Raw genomic sequence first — 21,282 nt, 5'->3', positions numbered from 1 at the left:
ATACTTATCAGCGGCAACGGGCTATCCTCACATTATATTTGCTACGTAATCGTCCATATGATGTATATTTATCCAGTGAACGTCAGGCCACGACCATTGGACCTTAGTGATAACCAGCTGTTGAGTTTCTAACATGCAAAAGCAGGACAGGAGAGGGGAGGGCAAACAGAGCCTGACCGCTGCTTTTAACAACCCGTTTTGAGTTTCACACTGGTGTAATCAGCTCAGCTCGCGAAATCAACAACACCTGGAAATAAATAGCCAAATTTTCTCAGCAAAGCAAAACTAGTAGCCTAAATTAAGCAGAGCAACTCATAACACAGGAGGACTGACGCTGATTGTGGATGGTTTTGGAGCCGGTGTGATCTGTCATGGATCCGGTTATTGAAGTCGTAGCTTTTTTTCTGGGCTTTGTGAGTTGGGTCATGGTTGGAATCACAATCCCGAACCGCTACTGGAAGGTGTCGTCGTTGGATGGGACAGTGATCACCACCTCCACCCTGTACGAGAACCTGTGGATGTCCTGCGCCACGGACTCGACCGGAGTGCACAACTGCCGCGAGTTCCCCTCTCTGCTCGCCCTGTCCGGTACAAAACACCTCTCAGACTCAGACCAATCACTTCAGCAATCAGCATCACTGATGTATACTTGAGCCACCACTGGCATCATAACCTATGTAAATACAGTTAATTTAGGCGGGAACTTTGTTGAGAATGAATTTTCTCACATCAGCTTGTGAATATTTTATAGCAATTAGCCTATCTTTTTTTCTTCTTTTTTCTTCTCAGTCCAGTAATTTCTTTTCTTTGTCTTTATTTATTTAGACCTATTTGTTTATTTGCTTTCTCACTTCAGTAAATATTTTATAAGGCCAGTAATTATTTTATATATTTTTTTTACTTTATTCGTTTACTAGCCTATTTCTTTATGTAGGGCAGACTATATTTTCTTTGTCGGTGTTTATTTTATGTTTGTTTGTTTTACGTTCTCAGCTCAGTAAATTTTTGCCTTTCTTTAAATGTGTACTAATTTTTATTTAAGATAGCCTACGATATACATTATAAAATGTTCAAAGCTTGTCTTAGCTTTAGTCTATTTTTATTCTTCACATGAATGTGATATTTTCCAAGTAAAATAAAAAGGTATAAGGAAGCACAACGCAGCCTACTTTTGGAATCAACATTGTCGTACAAAAAAACAAAACAAAACAACAAAACACACACACACACACACACAAAAAAAACTTGAAATTAAATTTTAAACATTTTTTTAATGCAGTAAAAAGACGAGTCGCAGATTATTTGGCATTGCCACAAAATTCACATACGTTTTCAATTTTCAAATGGAAACGTTCAACTAACTCAAATAAATTCGGTGCACAATTTTGTTGGATATTTTATTTATTAATAAAAAACGTATTTGTCATTGACCATAGGCTACTCTTTCCCAGTTAATATTTTCATATTTTGTAGACCAAAACACTTTTTTAAGTGTATTTATTTATTTATTCGTTCTCAGTTTATTTTATTTGACTTGATGTATTTGTTTACTAGCTATTATTTAGGTTGAAATTTATTGACTTAGCCTAGTTATGCATTTTCTTTGTCGGTCTTTCAAGTAGTAAATATATTTATCTTCTTTCTTTCTTTCTTTCTTTCTTTCTTTCTTTCTTTCTTTCTTTCTTTCTTTCTTTCTTTCTTTCTTTCTTTCTTTCTTTCTTTCACTGTTTATTTTCTGTCTTTCGGTTGGCTACTTCTAGTATTTATAGTCCTAGATATTTTATATACCCAAATACCCTTTTCCAGCACCACTGTGTAACGTGTGTTTCAGCACGTGTATGAGTATCATCCTCTCCTCCACCTGTTCGCGCAGGTTATATCCAGGCGTCGCGCGCGCTGGTGATCGCGGCTGTGGTGTCCGGCTCGTTCGCGGTGGTCGCGACACTCATCGGCATCCAGTGCTCGAAGGCCGGCGGGGAGAACTACCTCCTGAAGGGCAGAATCGCCGGAACCGGAGGCGTGCTCTTCCTGCTGCAGGGTCTAAGCACATCCATATTAATATCAATATTAGGCCTATAGAATGATGACTGGAATGTATACCACATCAGGCTTTTCTGCTATCTGCTAATCTTTTTGGCTATGTTTTTAATCTCTTGTAAAGGTTTGTGCACGATGGTGTCAGTGTCATGGTACGCCTGGAATATCACTCAACAGTTCTTCAACCCGTACTACCCCGGGCAAAAGTGAGTATCAATGCCGCCCCCTGCTGTCTTTTTTAATACTGCACTCGACTCACATCCAACAGGTGCCTCTGGCCGCACTGTTTACAATGTGCAATATGCTATGGAAGTCAATGAGACCAGAAACTGTCTGTTTACTGATATTCTTCTAAAAATCAGAAAATCGGCTGAATGGATTCGAAAATGGTAAAACCCAACTGTTTAACTCTGGGGGAGTTGTAAAGTATCCCTTTAAAGAAAAAATGATTGACATATTTAGAATGTAATTAAATAACAAGTACTTTGGGTGTATTGTTCATTATATTTATTTTCATATAAAAGCAACAGAACTTAAATCACATCCAGTTTATTAGCAACACGTGCACGAGCATGAATCCTGCGATATCAGTCAGGTGTCGTGTCAGCTTGCCTGCGCTTTTTCCACTCCTCCTCTCACTGCAGCCGCCTACTCTCGCATACATTTCAGCCGAGGCTAGGCGCATCAAACAAGCCTAGTATGTTTGCTGCTGACTAGCCAATAAAAATGCAACACGAAATGGTGAATTGATCAATGCTAAATTTGGCTCTAAAACTACTTTCCTCAAACTCCATTTGCAAGATTTGAATGTCAAATTGGCCTCTCTTCCCTATATGACCGCGTCCATATCCTCCTCTTTTGCTTCCTCTTCTTTTTTTTCAGCGAACATAAAAACCACAATTGCTAAAGTGTGATCACCTTGCTCTGTTTGTTTACTACGGTATACTAAATGCTGATGATTACGTTTTATTCTTCTAACTTGCGCCATAGCCTATGATTCAATGGGTGTCATCATCATCTACATACAAGTCGTATCCAAGTTTATTAAATCCATGTCTGACAGTGTTATCTGTAATGATCTTATAGGATTGCCCACATCACACAGCAGAGTTAAGCTCAAAGCACTCTCTAACCTGCAATCCCTGAAGGCCTCGACTGGCTCAGGTGTGCTAGTGCGCTCCAAAACAATGACAACATTTGCATTTAGACGATATAACATAAGCGTTCAAAACGTACAGTCTCTCACTTTTGCCATGGATCGATAATTTTGAGAGGGGGTAAAATCTTTCCGTGGCAGGGACAGCTGCCACCGAGACCTGTCACTCCACCCGTCACCGCTAGTGGCAGCTGTCACTCGACCTGCCACCGCTATATTCGCCTGTCACTCGACCTGCCACCGCTATATGCGCCTGTCACTCGACCTGCCACCGCTATATTGGCCTGTCACCCGACCTGCCACCGCTATATTGGCCTGTCACCCGACCTGCCACCGCTATATGCGCCTGTCTCTCGACCTGTCACCGGTATATTCGCCTGTCACCCGACCTGTCACGGCTATACGCGCCTGTCCCGCGTCCTGCCACGGCCATACGCGCCTGTCTCACGATCTGTCATGGCTATACGCGCCTATCTCGCGTCCTGTCACGGCTATACGCGCTTGTCCCGCGAACTGTCAAGGCTATACGCGCCTATTCCGCGTCCTGTCACGGCTATACGCGCCTGTCCCGCGAACTGTCCCTGCTATATACGCGCCTGTCCCGCGACCTGTCACGGCTACGCGCCTGTCCCTCAGGACATTCTAACGCTTAACGTGAAAAAACGCTTCGTGGCTCAGTGCACTAAGACAGTGATATTAAAAGACCAAACTCAGTACAAATCATATTAATAAACCATAGCCTATATAAAAAAATAAGATGAGTCCAAAATATGAACGCAATATTATTTACGGAGCCCGGGAAGTCACCTGTGGGGGAAAAAAAAACAATCCGAGGTGACGGTTTTGCAATCCGTCCCCTCAGTTTATAAACTGTAGCCTACTCACAAATTCTACTGTTCCCTCGGTTTAACAATTCGTGCCCACGAATTAATACACCGTACCCACGAGTTCCTAATCCGTGCTCTCAGATTTGTAAACCGTGCCCTCAGTTTTTGCAATCTGTACCTAAATTGATAAACCGTGCCCACGCTTTCGCAATCCGTACTCACGGGTTTGTAATCCGTAGCTACTCACGGATTTGTGGCTCGTCCAGAGTGTGCCGCATGATTAATTTCAAACAGGCCTCCTATTTAGATGCGGGATGCATTGTTTTTAAAAGGACTTCACATACAAAAAATAAATAAATATAACACAAAGTTGTAGGCCTATAAAAATAAAACATTCATAAATTGTTTTATGATTAACATAGGCTATTCCTGTCTTAAGTGAACTCATTTAAAGTTATAAACAAATAATAGGCCTAATAATAATAATTAGGTTATTATTATTACATTTAGGCTACATATTTAGATATTTATAAGACGCTTTTATCAAAAAAAAAGAAACAAAGAAATTCGTCAAATGTCAGTCATAATACATGGGTTAGACAATAATAATACTGAGATTATCACAAACAAACACAAGATTTTGACGCATATCCAAGTGTTTGTGCACAAAATATAAATAACATGGACTTTTTGCCTTTATTAAACATTTGAAATATTCGAAAATTAATATGGAAAAAAAAATTTTACTTTCTAAAATCAAATTAGAAAAAAAAACTATATTTTGACCGCAGTGCTAAATGAGAAGAGCATGTCTCGGGAACCATATAGAGATGATTTATAAGTGATTTATAGGCTAATCATAATAAATGTGTCTAAAAAAATAACGATGGATTTTTATTGTTTAAATAAACAGTTTTCTAGTGACGGGCTAAACATCTCCGCTGTAAAGCGGATGCACCTTTAGAGAGAAATGTCTCTTTCGGATTGTATAATCAGACGGTATTTGCTTTCGATTCGAATTTGTTCGTTTAAAAGTGGATATTTCAAGCTTTAGATATGCTTTTGTTTCAGCTCATTTATGAGACGCGCTCCGGAGATCATGAAAGAAAAACGCGCCTGATTGTTTTATTTTATTTTTACAAATACACACCGTGTTCTTGTTATTTTACAAATACACCGTTTTCTTGTTATTGTGAGTTTACACAAATAAAAGTAGTTACAAATAATGTATTATGTAGCCTATAGGCTAATGTATTACTTTTTCTGTATGACTAGAAATGCTAGATTATTTTAAATTGTTCCACTGTTGATATAGGAACATGCTAGTGTTTGCGGCTGCGACTCAGTGACATGCATGCGCGCTCCACAAACACTTGGATGCGTCAAAAACCTGTGTTTGTTAGGCCTAATCTTAGCCCATTATTATTGTCTAGACTGACATTTGACGAATTGCTCTGTTCTTTTTTGTGTGGATAAAAGCGTCTTAGGCTATAGGCCTTATGTAGCTAAATGGATTTTGATAGCTAATTATTATTTGCGTTTATTACTAGAGTTCACCGAAGACAGTAATATGTTTAACATACAATTATTTATAACTTATAACCAAATCTTTTACAGTTTTTGAACTGTGCTATTATTATTTTATTTTATTTTATTTTTTTCGCTTAGTATAGCCTACTGAGATTTTTCCTCTAAAAATGGACTTTAAAGATAAAAGTAGCCTAAATGTAGTTTTTTTTAGAAAATGCAAGAAATTATCCATTTAAAAAAAAGGATTTTAAAAACAATGCAATGCATCCGCATCTAAACAGGAGGCATGGTTGAATCATGCGGCACATTTTGGGGGACGAGGCAAATGATTTAACAGATGATTTATAGGTGATTTATAGGCTAATCATAATTAATGTGTCTGAAAAATAAAGATGGACTTTTATTGTTTAAATAAACTGTTTTATAGTGTGGGCTAAACATATCTCTCTGCGCTTTAGAGAAATGCACCTTTCGGACTGTAGGCTAATCGGTATTTGCTTAATTCGTTTAAAGTGGACATTTGCCTATTTCAAGCTTTAGATAGGCTTTTGTTTCAGTTCATTTATGAGACGCGCTCCAAAAATCATGATAGCTCGCCTGATTGTTTTATTTTATTTTACAGTGGGGAAATTCGCAAATAATAGGCTAATTATTAATAGTAGGCTAATTATAGCTAATAATAAAAGGAGTTTCTTTTTTTCTAAATAGACTATTTCTCAAACAGCATATAGCCTATATTAAATATAATCATTATTAGGCCTACTACTATATTGTGTAGAATAGGCTGCATAGAATATTAACTAGCCCATATCTAGATTTATTTAACCATGAGTAAGAGGCGCGTAGGCTATAGCCGTGACGGGTCGCGGATTCGGAACACGCGCGTATACAGCAGTGATAGGTCGAGAGACAGGCGCATAAAGCCGTGACGGTTTGCGGGACATGCGCGTATAGGTAGGCTAGACTACCTTGAAAGGTCGCGGGACTGGCGGAAATAACCGTGACATGTCGCGGGAGTCGGGACAGGCGCGTATAGCCGTGACAGGTCGCGGGACTGACGCATATAACCGTGACAGGTCGCGGGACTGACGCATATAACCGTGACAGGTCGCGGGACAGGCAAATATAGCCAGGACAAATCGCGGGACAGGCGCGTACAGCCGTGACAAGACTCGGGATAGGCGCGTATAGCCGTGACAGATCACGGGATAGGCGCGTATAGCCGTGATAGGTCGGGTGACAGGCGAATATAGCGATGACAGGTCGAGAGACAGGCGAATATAGCGGTGACAGGTCGGGTGACAGGCGAATATAGCGGTGACAGGTCGGGTGACAGGCGAATATAGCGGTGGCAGGTCGGGTGACAGGCGAACATAGCGGTGGCAGGTCGGGTGACAGGCGCATATAGCGGTGGCAGGTTGGGTGACAGGCGCATATAGCAGTGGCAGGTTGGGTGACAGGCGAATATAGCGGTGGCAGGTTGGGTGACAGGCGAATATAGCGGTGGCAGGTCGAGTGACAGGCGCATATATAGCGGTGGCAGGTCGAGTGACAGGCGCATATAGCGGTGGCAGGTCGAGTGACAGCTGCCACTAGCGGTGACGGGTGGAGTGACAGGTCTCGGTGGCAGCTGTCCCTGCCACGGAAAGATTTTACCCTTACTGATAATTTTGATGACATCACTCATGTAAAATCTTCTCATCAGATTTTCTGTCCAATCAAATACTCTAGAATCTGAAGCTCCGCCCCTACACTATATAAATACATGCTGAAGCTATGGCTGAAATTGGTTACTATTTTCTGCATGGTGAATGGCACATGTAGTGCACTATATAGGGGTATAGGGAACAATTCAGACAGTGTAAATATGCTTTTCATTGGGGTGAATGAAATATTGTTCCTCGTTAGTGTTACGTGAACTTAGCCACAGCGCGCACACAATCTGCTCCGGACACGATTGCGCAGAACGCATCATACACTCTCAGAAAAAAAGGTACAAAAGCTGTCTCTGGGGCTGTACCTTTTCAAAAGGTACACTTTTGTACCCAAAGGCTGCATATTGGTACCTTAGTGGTACATATTAACACCTAAAATGGACATATTAGCTCCTGAAATGTACATATTAGCACCTGAAATGTACATATTAACACCTAAAATGGACATATTAGCTCCTGAAATGTACATATTAGCACCTGAAATGTACATATTAGCACCTAAAATTTACATATTAACACCTAAAATGTACTTATTAGAACATAAAATGTACATATTAACACCTAAAATGTACATATTAACACCTAAAATGTACTTAATATAACATAAAATGTACATATTAACACTTAAAATGTAATATTAGCACCTACAATGGACAAACGTTTACCTTTTGAAAAGGCACAGCCCCAGTGACAGTTTTTTTACCTTTTTTTCTGAGAGTGTATGCGCGAGACCAAAACATATCGGACCCATTTGAATTCTGCACAAAATGCTATTTTAAAGCATAGTAGGAGATTAGGAGGAAACTGCTGCTTTACTGAGCTCAACGGATTTAGCTGAACTGTGATATGAACTAAACGCTATTGGCTATTTTTTAAAAATGGGAGGAGCTGTTCGGTGTCCCGCCCTCTTTTCCTGTTTCTGAGGAAACACACTGAATAATGCTGTGCGTTTCAAGGTCTTTCGCTTTAGGTTGAAAGCCATTTTAAGCGAAACCTATGTATGTTACGCTGAAGTGAGCTGAATATGTTGTGTGTGTGTGTGTGTGTGTGTGTGTGTGCTGTAGGTACGAGATTGGAGAGGCTTTATACATCGGCTGGGCCTCAGGTGTTCTCGCCATCTGTGGAGGAGCTTGTCTCATGTTCAGCTGCAAATTAGGCTCAAACGAGAAGACGTGAGTTGCTTTGAGACTCACACTCACTCACACACTTCAGATAATGCTTTCCTATAATATTTTGTTTGATGAATTTGTGTGTTTCCTACATTCTTGCAGTGGTTACCCCTACCAGCCCACGAGAGAAACGGTTTACTCAACGTCCACATCCAGGAGAGAAGCTCAGAGCACTTATGGAAGAAACGCCTACGTCTAGATGAAGCAATTCTGGTCAACTTCATGGCCAAACATGATATTTTACTATAACAGTTGACTGTTAATATTCTGTCTGTGCCATTATGTAAATATTTCTAGAGACGCACTGGCAGTTTTTGGCCTCCTAAGAATGAGTTGTAAATCATGTAAAATGTTACCATGTCAGTTTTGCTGTGCAAAAACACCTAGGAGAACATTATACAGAATTAAAGAGTTAGGAATTAGAATTACATAATGAAAATGCTTCGATTTTGTTCAGAATTCTTTTGCCGTAGTTACATGAATCAAGGTATATGTAGAAAAGAATGATTCGTAATGTGTTGATCTTTTCTCCATTTATTTGTACAAATGACCCTGTTTTATATGATGTATTTTATACAAACACATACATGACATTAAAAAGGCCATTATGCATTTAGGGTTGTTTTATTGTTTGACACAGCACACGTAATACCAACAATGATACGACAATTCATATTTTATTTTCCATTCTTACAGAATTTCATTATTTACACTATTTAATCTAATATGCATTTATTCTGATATACATTGGCCTATCAATAACAAAAGCAATTAAATACAGTGGAATCTATGGTTTCCTTTACAACCGAGACTGGATGATTCTTTTATTTTGTATTCTATTCCTAAATTTTCTATGAGCTTTATAAAATACAAAGGCTGAAGGCCTTTGCCGAGGCAGAGGCTGAATAGAATAGAATAGAAATATTTTAACCATGGTCTCCACGGTTTCCTTCACTACCAAGACTTTATGATTCTTTTATTTTGTATTCTATTTCATCATGCACAACAGAATATAATAGAATAGAATAGGCGGATATTAACCATGGTATTTATGGTTTCCTTCACAACTGAGATTGGGTGATACTTTATAAAATACAGCAGAATAGAATAGAATAGAATAGACATATGAAGAGTTCAGATGCAAAAGCCTCTAAATGCCATTTGAAATTTTCTTCTTTAATGATGATTTTTATTAAACTTGTATATTTAAGTTCAGTAATTTCACTTAAATAACAATTAATAGGTAATTATCATTGCCATTTAAGTGAAATTACTGAACTTAAATATACAAGTTTGTCATCAAAATTTCAAATGGCATTTAGAGGCTTTTGCATCTGAACTCTTCATATATTAACCATGGTCGCACGGTTTCCTTTACTACCAAGACCTTATGATTCTTTTATGTTGTATTTTATTCCATCATGCACAATAGAATAGAATAGGCAGATATTAACCATGGTATTTATGGTTTCCTACTGAGATTGAGTGATACTTTATAAAACAGCAGAATAGAATAGAACAGAATAGAATAGAATAGAATAGAACAGACATATATTTCCAATGGTATTGACAGTTATGCCATATGGACTTTATAAAACCCAAGATAATAGAATAGAATAGAATAGAATAGAATAGAATAGAATAAACAGATATTTCCCATGGTTTCCTTTACTACAAGACTTGGTGATTACTACAAGATGTTGTATTCTATTCCATAACGCTTTAGGAGCTTCATAAAACACAATATAATATAATATAATATAAAATAAAATAATATAATATAATCCTTTACTCCCGAGTCTGGGTGAGGTGAGAATAGACTTTTCATCTCTAGTAAATGAAGGGTCATATCAAATATCATCCATCAGATCAGTCCACACTGCTAGATGTGGGCGTGTCCGTCCAGTGCGCTAAAATAATTCGGCCAATGGGACGAGACCACGTTCGTCGACAAACACGGATGTCACCGCGCTGAAATGTAGGGCGATTTGAATTCCAATTGTACACCTAAGAGGTTCAGCAAGAGGAGTCTCCTAAAGTACGTGTCCGACAGCTGTTGTGCACACTCACTGTCACACGGGGCTTTGAAACAACTCAAAACAAAGTGTCATACAGTTATTGAGAGACACACGGAACTACAGTTTCGCATTCCTTTATTCAACTCGGACATATTTATAACCCGGACAACAGAAACATCTCCTTAACAAGTATGCCGGATATGCCGCTATTATGGTGATCTGAGTATTAACACTCCTTCTGTCTTATTGCTTGTTGTAAAGCATAGTGGAAAGACAAACGGTTGTGTAATTGATAGATGTCATGATGGATTCGGGACGGCGGAGAGGTTTGAACAGTGTCCTGTCCTCCCTGTCTCTGCTCTGTGTGGTCCTGGACCTACAGCTGGACGGTGAGACTTCACTCTTATTCTTCTTCCATACCCTAGATTTTGCTTATATAGGCAAAGGATTTTAGGTTTTGTCAGGTTTTCTGTGATAAGTTGTCCGGGAAGTACCATAGTGTTACCATGTCTTTCGACATGTATTATGTTAACACTGGTATTGCCACTTACCACCTAAAATAACATTGTACACAAATAGGTTAATCATGAAATGTATATCAGAACACCGTGGCATCATAATCTGATGATTTACATAATGATACGTTTAACAGGAACAGGAAGTGACAAATAAGAAGTGTAAAATCATATTGGCTTATAAAACTTAGTGATATGCCTATTTAGACACTATTTTAATGCCATCTGATACACAAGTATACTGTATTGACAGCTCGGTGGGATTATTGAAAAATTCCCTGGTCTGATTTCACATCAAAATGTACAATTTTATCATTTTATTATTGTACATGTACATTGGTAATGCTGTTTTGTACATAAATCATGATGCGTTACTCCAAGGTACTTCACAAAGTTTAGAAGTGAAAGTAAGTAGAGGAGGTAGTTCGTATTTTTAGGTTTTGTTTTCCAAATCGAGCCTGCATGCTTTCACTTTTTGAGCTGCCATTGTGAACCGAAACACAATATGCATGGGAACTTAAAGGAGTTTTGTTTTTACGACGTTACAGAAAGGCTTACCCCAGTAGATGTAAACATGTATGAAGCATGTAAACTCAATCCCATGAGGCAGATTGAGTTTTTTTTAAAGATGTTCTGACATCCAGTAATTTTTCATTTAAATCACCCCAAAATTGAGGCCTGATGTCATGTGTAATTCGCTACTTTTCAGGTGTTTTAGGCGCCACACCTGTTGAGATCGAGCAACATCTGGAAATGGGCCGTAAGCTGCTGGCAGCCGGACAGTTGGCTGAGGCCCTGTCTCACTACCATTCAGCTGTGGGTAAGACCCACACACACACACACACACACACATGCAATCATCACACATGAAAGCTAAACTACTGTTCAAAAGATTGGGGTCGAATAAGCACAGCCTTGGTGAGAAGAAAAGACTTTCAAAAAGCTTATTCGGTACTAAAAATGCTTTTGATTTCAGTTTATGTAGATAATTCACATATGAAGAAAAAATTTAGTTGCACTTCATTAACAAATTCAAACTTCCTAAATAGAGGGCGACTCTAAGAACTACCTGACGTACTACAAACGGGCCGCCGTTTTCCTGGCCATGGGCAAGTCCAAGTCAGCGCTGCCAGACCTGACCCAAGCCATTCAGCTCAAGCCAGACTTCCTCGCTGTGAGTTACATTTTATTGTTGTGATATCAAACTGGGTTATAGGTGTAAACACTCAGTGTGTGTGCATGTTTTCAGGCCAGACTGCAGAGGGGTAATATTCTGCTGAAACAAGGAAGTACTCAAGAGGCCAGAGAAGACTTCCAAGCAGTAGTGAGTACATGATAGTTGATCCTGAAATGAAAAATGATCTGTTTTTTTTTTGTGCTGTTTTTCTTTTTCGGACCACAAAAGGAGATGATAAAATGTCCCTCTCGCGCTCGTCTATATAATGGCATTGATCAAGCTTTTCAAAAAAGATGCAAAAGTATCACAGAATGATCCCATGTCACACGTGCCATATATTCCAAGTGTTCTGGGGGTTTATGGATTGGGTTTGGGGAAAAACAACCTGAAATTTAATGTAGTATTTAACAAAATCCTGACTTTGGCTGTTGATCTTCTGTTCTCGACTGCGTATTCATGAAATTTTATTAGAGCCACAGCTCACTCCGACTCGAACAGGAAAAGCACACAAGATGGCAGTGTTGTAGTCGAGACCACCTCACTCGAGTCCGAGTCGACACCGAGACCAGAGACGGTCGAGTCCGAGTCGAGACCGAGACCAGGGAGGGTTGATTACCTAATTTACTTTTATTTACTTAGAGAAATCCTTTTTTTTTACTGAATTTACTTAGAGTTTAAAAAATATGATAAGTTTAGGGTAAAAAGGCCACATAGTAGGTGGTGTTAAAAGTAATTTTATTACAATTTGTCATGTGCAGTTGCGCACTAGAAAATCACCAATCACTGGGCGTGTCAATCAATTTAAAGAAATATTTTATTAACATACATTAATAATCATGGAAAATATTTTTAATTGAACTCGAGTGGACTCGGGAATAATTCCGAGTCCTAAAAAAAAAAATGTTCGAGTACGAGTCAATTCCGAGTCCAAATGGACACGAGTCCATGACAAGACCAAGACCATTAAAATATGGTCTCGAGACCGAGTCCGAGACGAGTCCGAGTCTCGAGTACTACAACACTGCAAGATGGGATAAAATCAAGACTAATGAAAACATGACAATGAAATCCCCCCAAAAAGTATCTGTGTACTTTCTTCACTGAGTTGAATAACTCCGGACTAGACCCCGGTTTGTCAGAATGACAGTCGACAGATATGATAGACATGATATGGATGAGAATTTTAATTCTCCTTTTGTGGTCTGAAAAAAAAAAAAAAAGAGTGGCTCATACAGCATTAGAACAACACCAGGGTGAGTAAATGTTGACTTTTATTTTGTGTACTATCCCTTTAATTAAAACCTGTCAACTGCATTCTCAAACCAGATCACAATCTGCATTTACTCGTTCTGTTCCTGCCGCCTGCTCCGCTAACTTCTCTCTCTCGCAGCTGAAGCGTTCCCCGGATCATGAGGAGGCACATGACCAGCTCCACAAGGCCGACGAGCTGGAGTTACTCCAGGAAGAGGCACATGAGGCGTATCACCATGGAGACTACACCACTTCTGTCCAGGTGCTGGAGCGAGTCATCGAGGTGAGTTAGTCTGGAGATCCAATACACATGCAGCAGAAACAGCTGTTGGATAGTAATGTTAAAGGGATAGTTCACACAAAAATGAAAAGGATGGTAGGTGTCATTTATGCATCCTCGTGTATTTTTCAAAGCCATTGATGATTTTTTTTTTCTTCTATGAAATTCAGAATCATTTTGAGATTCTAGAATGTTTTACATGCAACAAAAATTGGTATGTGATTTATTCTGTAAAGATTCAAAAGATGCATAAAAGACATCTATAGAACTTGTGAAGTGTATTGAACGAAGTACTGCACATTTACATTACATTTTCTAAGCTTTTATTCAAAGCGACATACAAATGAGGAGAGCATTAGAAGCTATCGAACTAACAACAGGGCAATGATATGCAAGTGTCATGACTAGTCCCAGTTAGTCTAAAGGCCCTTGCACACTGAGTCCGACATTTTTGAATGCGTTTTTTCGTATTCGTGATTCGGTGGCTATGAATTATCAAAACACCATTTAAACTGCTTGCTACGGATGCAAAAAACGCAGAAAATCGAACCCGACCCGATTTTTTTTTTTGAAATTTTTATGATAGATGAAAGTTTTGGAGGCAGTGTGCAAGTGTGATTGACATAACGTAGTCATATTTATTTTTCAACGTGCGAAAATTTCGGACGCGAATTTCAGACTCAGTGTGCAAGGGCCTTTTAACGCAGTACATGCAGCAATTTTTTTTTAAAAGTGTTGACAAAAAGTGCGTCAAAAAATGGCTAAAGCCTCAGCAGCTCGGGATGAGTTTGCAGATTCATCATTAAAGAAACAAAATGAAGAATGACTGAGTCATTGAATTATTCATTCCAGCTTTAAGTAAAAGTCTTCTGAATTTTAAATTCAGAAGACAATACTGTTATTAAAAAATTGAAATTTTAATGTTTTTGAAAGAATTCACCTGCTCAGCGAGGCTGGATTTATTTGTTCAGAAATACAGTCAGCCAGTAATATTATGATTTGAAACTAATGTTATCTGTTGTAATTAATTGAAATTTTTTACATTTTTTTCAGATTTTTCACTGAAAATTAGAAAGTTTTGTTTAGGTCAAATATTCTTGTTTATTTTTTGTGAAACATTTTTTTTCTTCGCTTCAGCTGTGATAAACACATCCACTCTTCCACTGCGTGTTGTACATTTTGGGAGTCTGTTTGTTTGGGTTGATTTCAAATATCAACAGTGTTTCTCAGAAATTGCTTACTGCACCTTTAATGGCCCTACAAATAAAACACAGACAAATAAATGTTGCAGTTAGGGCTTAAAGGAGTAGTTCACTTTTAAAAAAAATGTTTGCTAATAATTTGCTCACCCCCATGTCATTCAAGATGTCCATGTCTTTCTTTCTTCAGTCGAAAAGAAATGAAGGTTTTTGATGAAAACATTCCAGGATTTTCTCTCCATATAATGGACTTCTATGGGCACCAAACATTTCAAGGTCCAAAAGACAGTTTCAGTGCAGCTTCAAAGGGCTAAAAGTGAAACGATCGGTCATTTAAAAAATAATTACAAAAGTTGAAGTTTTATAAGCACAAATGATCGCCTTAAACTTTTGTATTTATATTTTAAATGACTGATCGTTTTGCTTGATAAGACCCTTATTCATCATCTGGTGTCGTTTAAAGCCCTTTGAAGCTGCACTGAAACTGTCATTTAGACCTTGAACCGTTTGGTTCCCATGGAAGTCCATTATATGGAGAAAATCCTGGAATGTTTTCATCAAAAACCTTAATTTCTTTTCATGGACATCTTGGATGACATGGGGGTGAGTAAATTATCAGCAAAAGTTTTTTTTTTAAAGTGAACTACTCCTTTAAGATGTTTTCTGGAGATTCAAAACCTCCATGTGAATGCCTTGTTGTGCTTGTAGTCATTTTCTCTTGGTTCCCCAGCTCTCTCCATGGGACCCAGAGTCTCGAGAACTAAGAGCCGAGTGTTTCGTCCGCCTCGGGGAGCCGAGAAAGGCCATCATGGACCTGACGCCAGCAACCCGTCTCCGTGCGGACAACCGAGCAGGCTTCCTCAAACTCAGTCAACTACATTACAGTTTAGGCGAGCATCACGACTCACTTAAGTATGTACAGCAAGCTAAATGTCAAGTTGTCAGGCTTGTTTAGGAACGCTGCATTCTTTGGTTGGGAATTTGGTTATTGAATTCAGCGGTAGTTTTACGGTACCTGTGTTCGTGAATACACACGCTGACCCTGTGCATGTTGCCATAGAAATACTGATTCTAAAATTAAAGATGTCTCTTACATTTGCTGCTGTTCACTTTGTCTTTTCTCTTTGTTTCTGTTTTCAGTCATGTCCGTGAGTGTCTGAAGCTGGATCAGGATGACAAGGAGTGTTTCGCCCACTACAAACAGGTCAAGAAGCTCAGCAAGCAGCTGGACTCTGCAGAAGAGCTGATCTCAGAACAGAGGTGCTGAAAACATCTCTTCCAGAATGGCCTTTATTTTTGAGATTCTTTATAGTATAATATGAGATATTATAAAGTATAACATTTTATTTTAAACTCTTTTTGTGTTGATTTATTTTATTGTACAAACACCACCGTTTAACCCTTTATGATGGTTTTGAAGTAAGTTTCTTATGCACAGTAAGATTGATTTTGATTATTATTATTCTTTTTTAATATACAGCACAAACAGTAATGTTGTGAAATATTATTAACATATTTTTAAATGTAATTTATTCCTGTAATAGTAAAGCTGAATTTTCAGTGTCACATGATCCTTCAGAAATCACTCTAATATGCTGATTTGATGGTCAAGAAACTTTCTTTTATTATAATTTTTAATGTTTTAAACATTTATTTTGCTAATTGCTTTGTGGAAACCCGTTATTTTTATTTTTTTCCTCCTGGATAAAAAAAAAAAACATTATTTATTTGAAATATAAATCTTGTGTAACACTATAAATGTCTTTAATGTCAAATTTTATCAATTGATTGCATCCATTTCTATCAAAATGATTTTTCATTTTGAAAATAAATTTTCATTTTTTTCTATCATTTTTCAGACTTTGCAGACGTCATCATCATCATAATTCTGACTATTTATTAATTGTTTTTGTCTTTTGCTCTTGATTGCCAGGTATCAGGAAGCCATCGATAAGTATGAGTCTGTGATGCGAACGGAGCCAAATGTTGCATTCTACGTTAATAAAGCAAAGGAGAGGATCTGTTTCTGCTTAGTCAAAGTATGTGCCATTACAGGATGTAATTTAGTCATTATGCTGTTATATTACACATTTGAAGGGATTAGAAGAACTTCTAGTTACTATTTAAGTGGTCTGTGCTCTTTCACATCATTAGAGGTCAATAATGCAAGACCATGTTCAAGTCAGGCTTTGGTGTCTGGCCTTCGTCTCATTGGTTGTGGTTTTCAGATGAAGGAAGCCGAGGAAGCCTTAGACATTTGTTCAGAAGCTCACCAGAGAGAGCCTCAGAATATCCACATCCTCCGGGACCGAGCGGAGGCCTACATCCTTCTGCAGGAATATGAGAAAGGTAGAATTTAGATTTTATATATATTTTATTATATTTAAATATTATAGGCCACCACTTTGAAATTAATTTTTGATATGTTTTATCTTACCTCAAGGGTATCTAGGATGTAGGTGTCTTTGTTTCCACAGTATTTTCAATTTTGATATTTTTAGGTCAAACCATTGTCTGTCAGTCATATAATGGAGGTCTATGGTCACCACCTCAAAGAGCATGCACAGAGAAGTCCAAATTAAACATGATTTAATGACTCGGATTAAGTCAGTAGGAGGAGACTAGACAGTTTTTAGTCAAGTCACCTTCATTTATATAGCGCTTTTAACAATATGGACTGTTTCAAATCAACTTTACAGTGATAATCAGAAATTACAGTGACCGAAATTGTTTTGGCTTTACAGCAGCTCTAGTAATAGAGTTATTGTCTGGCTAAAGTTAGTTTTGATCGATTCACTTCTGTAGCAAAGATTATTTGTTATTTACTTTGGGGGCGCTTACACGACACCGTTCTAACAGAAAATCCTCAACGTTTAGTAGCTGTTCGAACGCATTCGATCACATGACCCTGTATTAGCTGATTGGATCGACCAAAATACATTTTAATACCATGTAAGGATTTTCATTTTGTATGTGTGAAAATTCTGATTCTCAGCTGTGGAAGATTATCAGGAGGCTCGGGAGTTTGATCAAGACAACCAAGAGATTCGTGAAGGTCTCGATCGGGCACAGAAGCTCCTCAAGCTCTCTCGCAAGAGGGACTATTACAAGATCCTGGGGGTCAGCAGGTACGGTAACGATTGACGATCACAATCCCGCTCACATAGAACACAAGTCAGCGAATTGAAGAAAAAAACCAGTTTTTTTTAAATAATTAGACTTATTTCAACTTGAGCGCTGTAGTGTTAGAACATTGCGTCATGCCTCAACATCGCACTAACCCAGTTAGTGTGTGATACGAATAAACAGTGCTCATAAATGGCTGTTGATAAAGTATTCTCAATTGAAACAAGTATAAGCTTTGATGTACAAACTGTAATATTTACGAGTAGGTGGTAATAGGTGTAAGCCAAAAGACAAATTCTTGTTTCTTTTCACTTGTTTTCAGGAGTGCCAACAAACAGGAAATCATAAAAGCATACAGAAAGCTGGCTCAGCAGTGGCATCCTGATAATTTCCAGTCTGAAGCAGATAAGAAAGAGGCAGAGAAAAGGTTTATTGAAATTGCATCAGCAAAGGAAGTGCTCACAGATCCAGGTAAGAGAATACCAAGTGAAGGCAAATCCGAAATGAAACATGTAAACACATGATTGTCAATGTTCTTTCCAGGTTTTATTGGCACTATTATGCTTTTTCAAATATTGTCTTCCGTGCAGTGTGTAATAGCTTTTTGTGAATGTAAAAGTCTGCATAGATCAAAGATAAAGTTAAAGTTATTTAACACAACAGATAAAGTTATTGAATTGATTCTGAACTGCCGAAATGAGTCGTTAGTAATTCCAGTCTCACTTCCTGTTATAAACCTATGTAGGTTTGTAACAAATTTGCAGTTGGCCGTGAACAACGTCTACTTTGACCGTCAAACACTGTAGTTGTAGTTGAGACTGGGAGTGTTTGGTTGTCGAGAAAGCGCTGCAAGTGGTAGACCAATCAATTTGACTAATCAGAGCAGAGTAGACCAATCACAACAGATGGGTAATCTGACCATTCAGAGCAGAGTAGACCAGTCACAACAGACTGAGCCATCTGACCAATCAGAGCAGAGTAGACCAATCAATACAGAGTACAGACTGGGTAATCTGACCAATCAGAGCAGAGTAGACCAATCACAACAGACTGGGCCATCTGACCAATCAGCAGAGTAGACCAATCACAACAGACTGGGTAATCTGACCAATCAGAGTGGACCAATCACAACAGACTGGACCGTCTGACCAATCAGAGCAGAGTAAACCAATCACGACAGACTGGGTAATCTGACCAATCAGAGCAGAGTAGACCAATCACAACAGACTGGGTAATCTGACCAATCAGAGCAGAGTAGACCAATCACAACAGACTGGGTCATCTGACCAATCAGCAGAGTAGACCAATCACAACAGACTGGGTAATCTGACCAATCAGAGCAGAGTAGACCAATCACAACAGACTGGGTCATCTGACCAATCAGCAGAGTAGACCAATCACAACAGACTGGGTAATCTGACCAATCAGAGCAGAGTAGACCAATCAGCAGAGTAGACCAATCACAACAGACTGGGTAATCTGACCAATCAGAGTGGACCAATCACGACAGACTGGACCATCTGACTAATCAGAGCAGAGTAAACCAATCACAACAGACTGGGTAATCTGACCAATTAGAGTGAACCAATCACAACAGACTGGGCCATCTGACCAATCAGAGCAGAGTAAACTCTCGGAAAGAAGACTTTGGACGTGTCGTTCAGAGAATCAGAGAATTTTTGGACGTGTCTTTTGAGAATCTTTGAGATTCGAGGTGATGTGCAAAATATATTGTGAGAAAATAAAATTGTTTCTGTGACTTTTGCATGTAAACCTGTTGTAGGAGACCGTCAAAACAAAATTAGGAAAAAATAGCACTTTCACAGTTTTTGTTTTTGCTAAATGTTTGAAGATTGTTTGTTTACCTTCAAACATATGCATTCTTCTTTGCTGTTTTCCGTACAGAAATGCGTCAGAAGTTTGATTCGGGCGAGGACCCTCTGGACCCTGAGAATCATCAGGGTGGAGGAGGAGGAAACAGAGAATGGCCCTTCGGCTTCAACCCCTTCGAGAACGGAAACTTCCACTTCAAGTTCCAGTACAACTAATGCAGAATAAACGGACAATGATTTGGACTAGAGAACCTGTGTTATAAACTGAACTTTAGAGGAATCTTATCAAAGGGGGAATTTGATTTTTGTTGTTGTTGTTGTTGAGACTTGAATCCACAGGCTGTTTGGGACTTCTCCAGGAGCAAATTACTTGATTGGACGGACACCATTAGTTTGGTGTTTGCTTTTCTCTGCTTAAAGACTTTAAAATGGAGTCAAGTTGAACTTGGAGTCTTAAACCCAGCTGAGTCATTACGGCCCGAAGGTTTCTTTGACGTATGTGCCATTGTCTCTCTCATACTGTCTTTTTTTCTGCTGCTTGTTTGTTTACTTTGAATGACACTCCAGAATTTAGGGTTGTGGTTTCTTTTAGACCGTGCCAAGTACTTCTGACACCAGTATGTCATCATATTTGCATTCTTATTGTTTCAGCTCTGACATGCCGGCAGCCTTGAAATAGATAAAGCAGTATTGCACGCTTTTCTGGCAAAAGAAGTACCTTAGTTTTCTTATGACTTTCTCAATTTCATAATCTGAAGTGTTTCCCATAAAAACCACCCTTGGGCTGCTTTATAGCCTCACACTTTCGATCTGATAGCAGTTTGCACAATAGTTTTTTACTGAAGTCTTTGCTAAAAGGTTACTTGACAGAAAGTTTATGATCATTCTGCAGCTGTTGCAAATGACAAATCAGATGACAGACTATGAAGCAGCCTTTAGATTATTTTATCCAAGGTTTTTTGTCTGTCAACAGGTCGATTCCCACAACAACGCTTTGAAACTATTATGTAAACTTGATGAATTACTCCTGCACGGTCTAATTTCAAGTTGAAGGTCAATCTACTTAATCAATCACTATTACATTTATGTATATTTATCTCCTAAACCTTAAAATAATATTTTTTTTATTTAAAGGGTTTATGACATGCGGTCACCATTATTTAAAAGATTTGCGGTTTTGGGGCGGTTTACGATTGTTCGTGTGTGCCGACATGCCAAAGCAAAATGTCTTCTTGACCTCACTGATGTTAAGGACAAGGGTCTTCCAAATGTTTTATGCTTGTTTTTCGTTTGTTTTAAGATAAACAAAATCATGAAAAACTCCCAAGATGCTGTATTTAAAAAAAGAATGTTGAGGACTCGTTTATCAAGTGTCTTTTTCTTTTAATTAGTCGGTAAGGAGGATATATCTAAGTCTAAGAGATAATTTTATATTCTTTGATGAATTCAT

At 38.5% G+C, this 21,282-nt stretch overlaps 2 protein-coding genes across 3 annotated transcripts; both read left to right on the top strand.

Annotated features, from left to right (window-relative positions):
- Positions 1-356: 356 nt before the first annotated feature.
- Positions 357-8,799, top strand: cldn15a (claudin 15a). The gene is made up of 5 exons (XM_039658782.2): positions 357-588; positions 1,874-2,038; positions 2,162-2,243; positions 8,330-8,437; positions 8,537-8,799. The coding sequence occupies exons 1-5, from the start codon at positions 372-374 to the stop codon at positions 8,631-8,633; spliced, it is 669 nt and encodes a 222-aa protein (XP_039514716.1). The 5' UTR covers positions 357-371; the 3' UTR covers positions 8,634-8,799.
- A 1,587-nt stretch (positions 8,800-10,386) lies between these two features.
- Positions 10,387-20,529, top strand: dnajc3b (DnaJ heat shock protein family (Hsp40) member C3b). Of its 2 annotated transcripts, none has more exons than XM_039659551.2 (13): positions 10,387-10,641; positions 10,749-10,841; positions 11,677-11,787; positions 12,017-12,141; positions 12,217-12,291; positions 13,535-13,678; positions 15,605-15,786; positions 16,015-16,134; positions 16,808-16,913; positions 17,103-17,223; positions 17,870-18,002; positions 18,323-18,471; positions 19,906-20,529. In XM_039659551.2, exons 2-13 carry the CDS (start codon positions 10,754-10,756, stop codon positions 20,046-20,048), a joined length of 1,497 nt encoding a protein of 498 aa, XP_039515485.2. In that variant the 5' UTR covers positions 10,387-10,641; positions 10,749-10,753; the 3' UTR covers positions 20,049-20,529. The 2 variants fall into 2 exon arrangements, with proteins under 2 accessions (XP_039515485.2, XP_039515484.2); XM_039659550.2 differs by having other exon boundaries at positions 10,387-10,666.
- Positions 20,530-21,282: the final 753 nt, after the last annotated feature.

This window comes from Pimephales promelas, chromosome 1 (genome assembly GCF_988280905.1).
Source record: "Pimephales promelas chromosome 1, fPimPro1.hap1.1, whole genome shotgun sequence".
NCBI lineage: Eukaryota > Metazoa > Chordata > Actinopteri > Cypriniformes > Leuciscidae > Pimephales > Pimephales promelas.
Note: the sequence above shows the minus strand (reverse complement) of the source record. Positions and strands in the feature narration are given on the sequence as shown.

Coding starts and splice junctions, on each gene's coding strand:
- cldn15a (XM_039658782.2), top strand. CDS start 372: ATGGATCCGGTTATTGAAGTCGTAGCTTTTTTTCTGGGCTTTGTGAGT. Junction 2,039..2,161: donor CGTGCTCTTCCTGCTGCAGG/GTCTAAGCACAT, acceptor TCTCTTGTAAAG/GTTTGTGCACGATGGTGTCA. Junction 2,244..8,329: donor CCGTACTACCCCGGGCAAAA/GTGAGTATCAAT, acceptor TGTGTGCTGTAG/GTACGAGATTGGAGAGGCTT.
- dnajc3b (XM_039659551.2), top strand. CDS start 10,754: ATGATGGATTCGGGACGGCGGAGAGGTTTGAACAGTGTCCTGTCCTCC. Junction 15,787..16,014: donor GAGCATCACGACTCACTTAA/GTATGTACAGCA, acceptor TTCTGTTTTCAG/TCATGTCCGTGAGTGTCTGA. Junction 16,135..16,807: donor GAGCTGATCTCAGAACAGAG/GTGCTGAAAACA, acceptor CTTGATTGCCAG/GTATCAGGAAGCCATCGATA.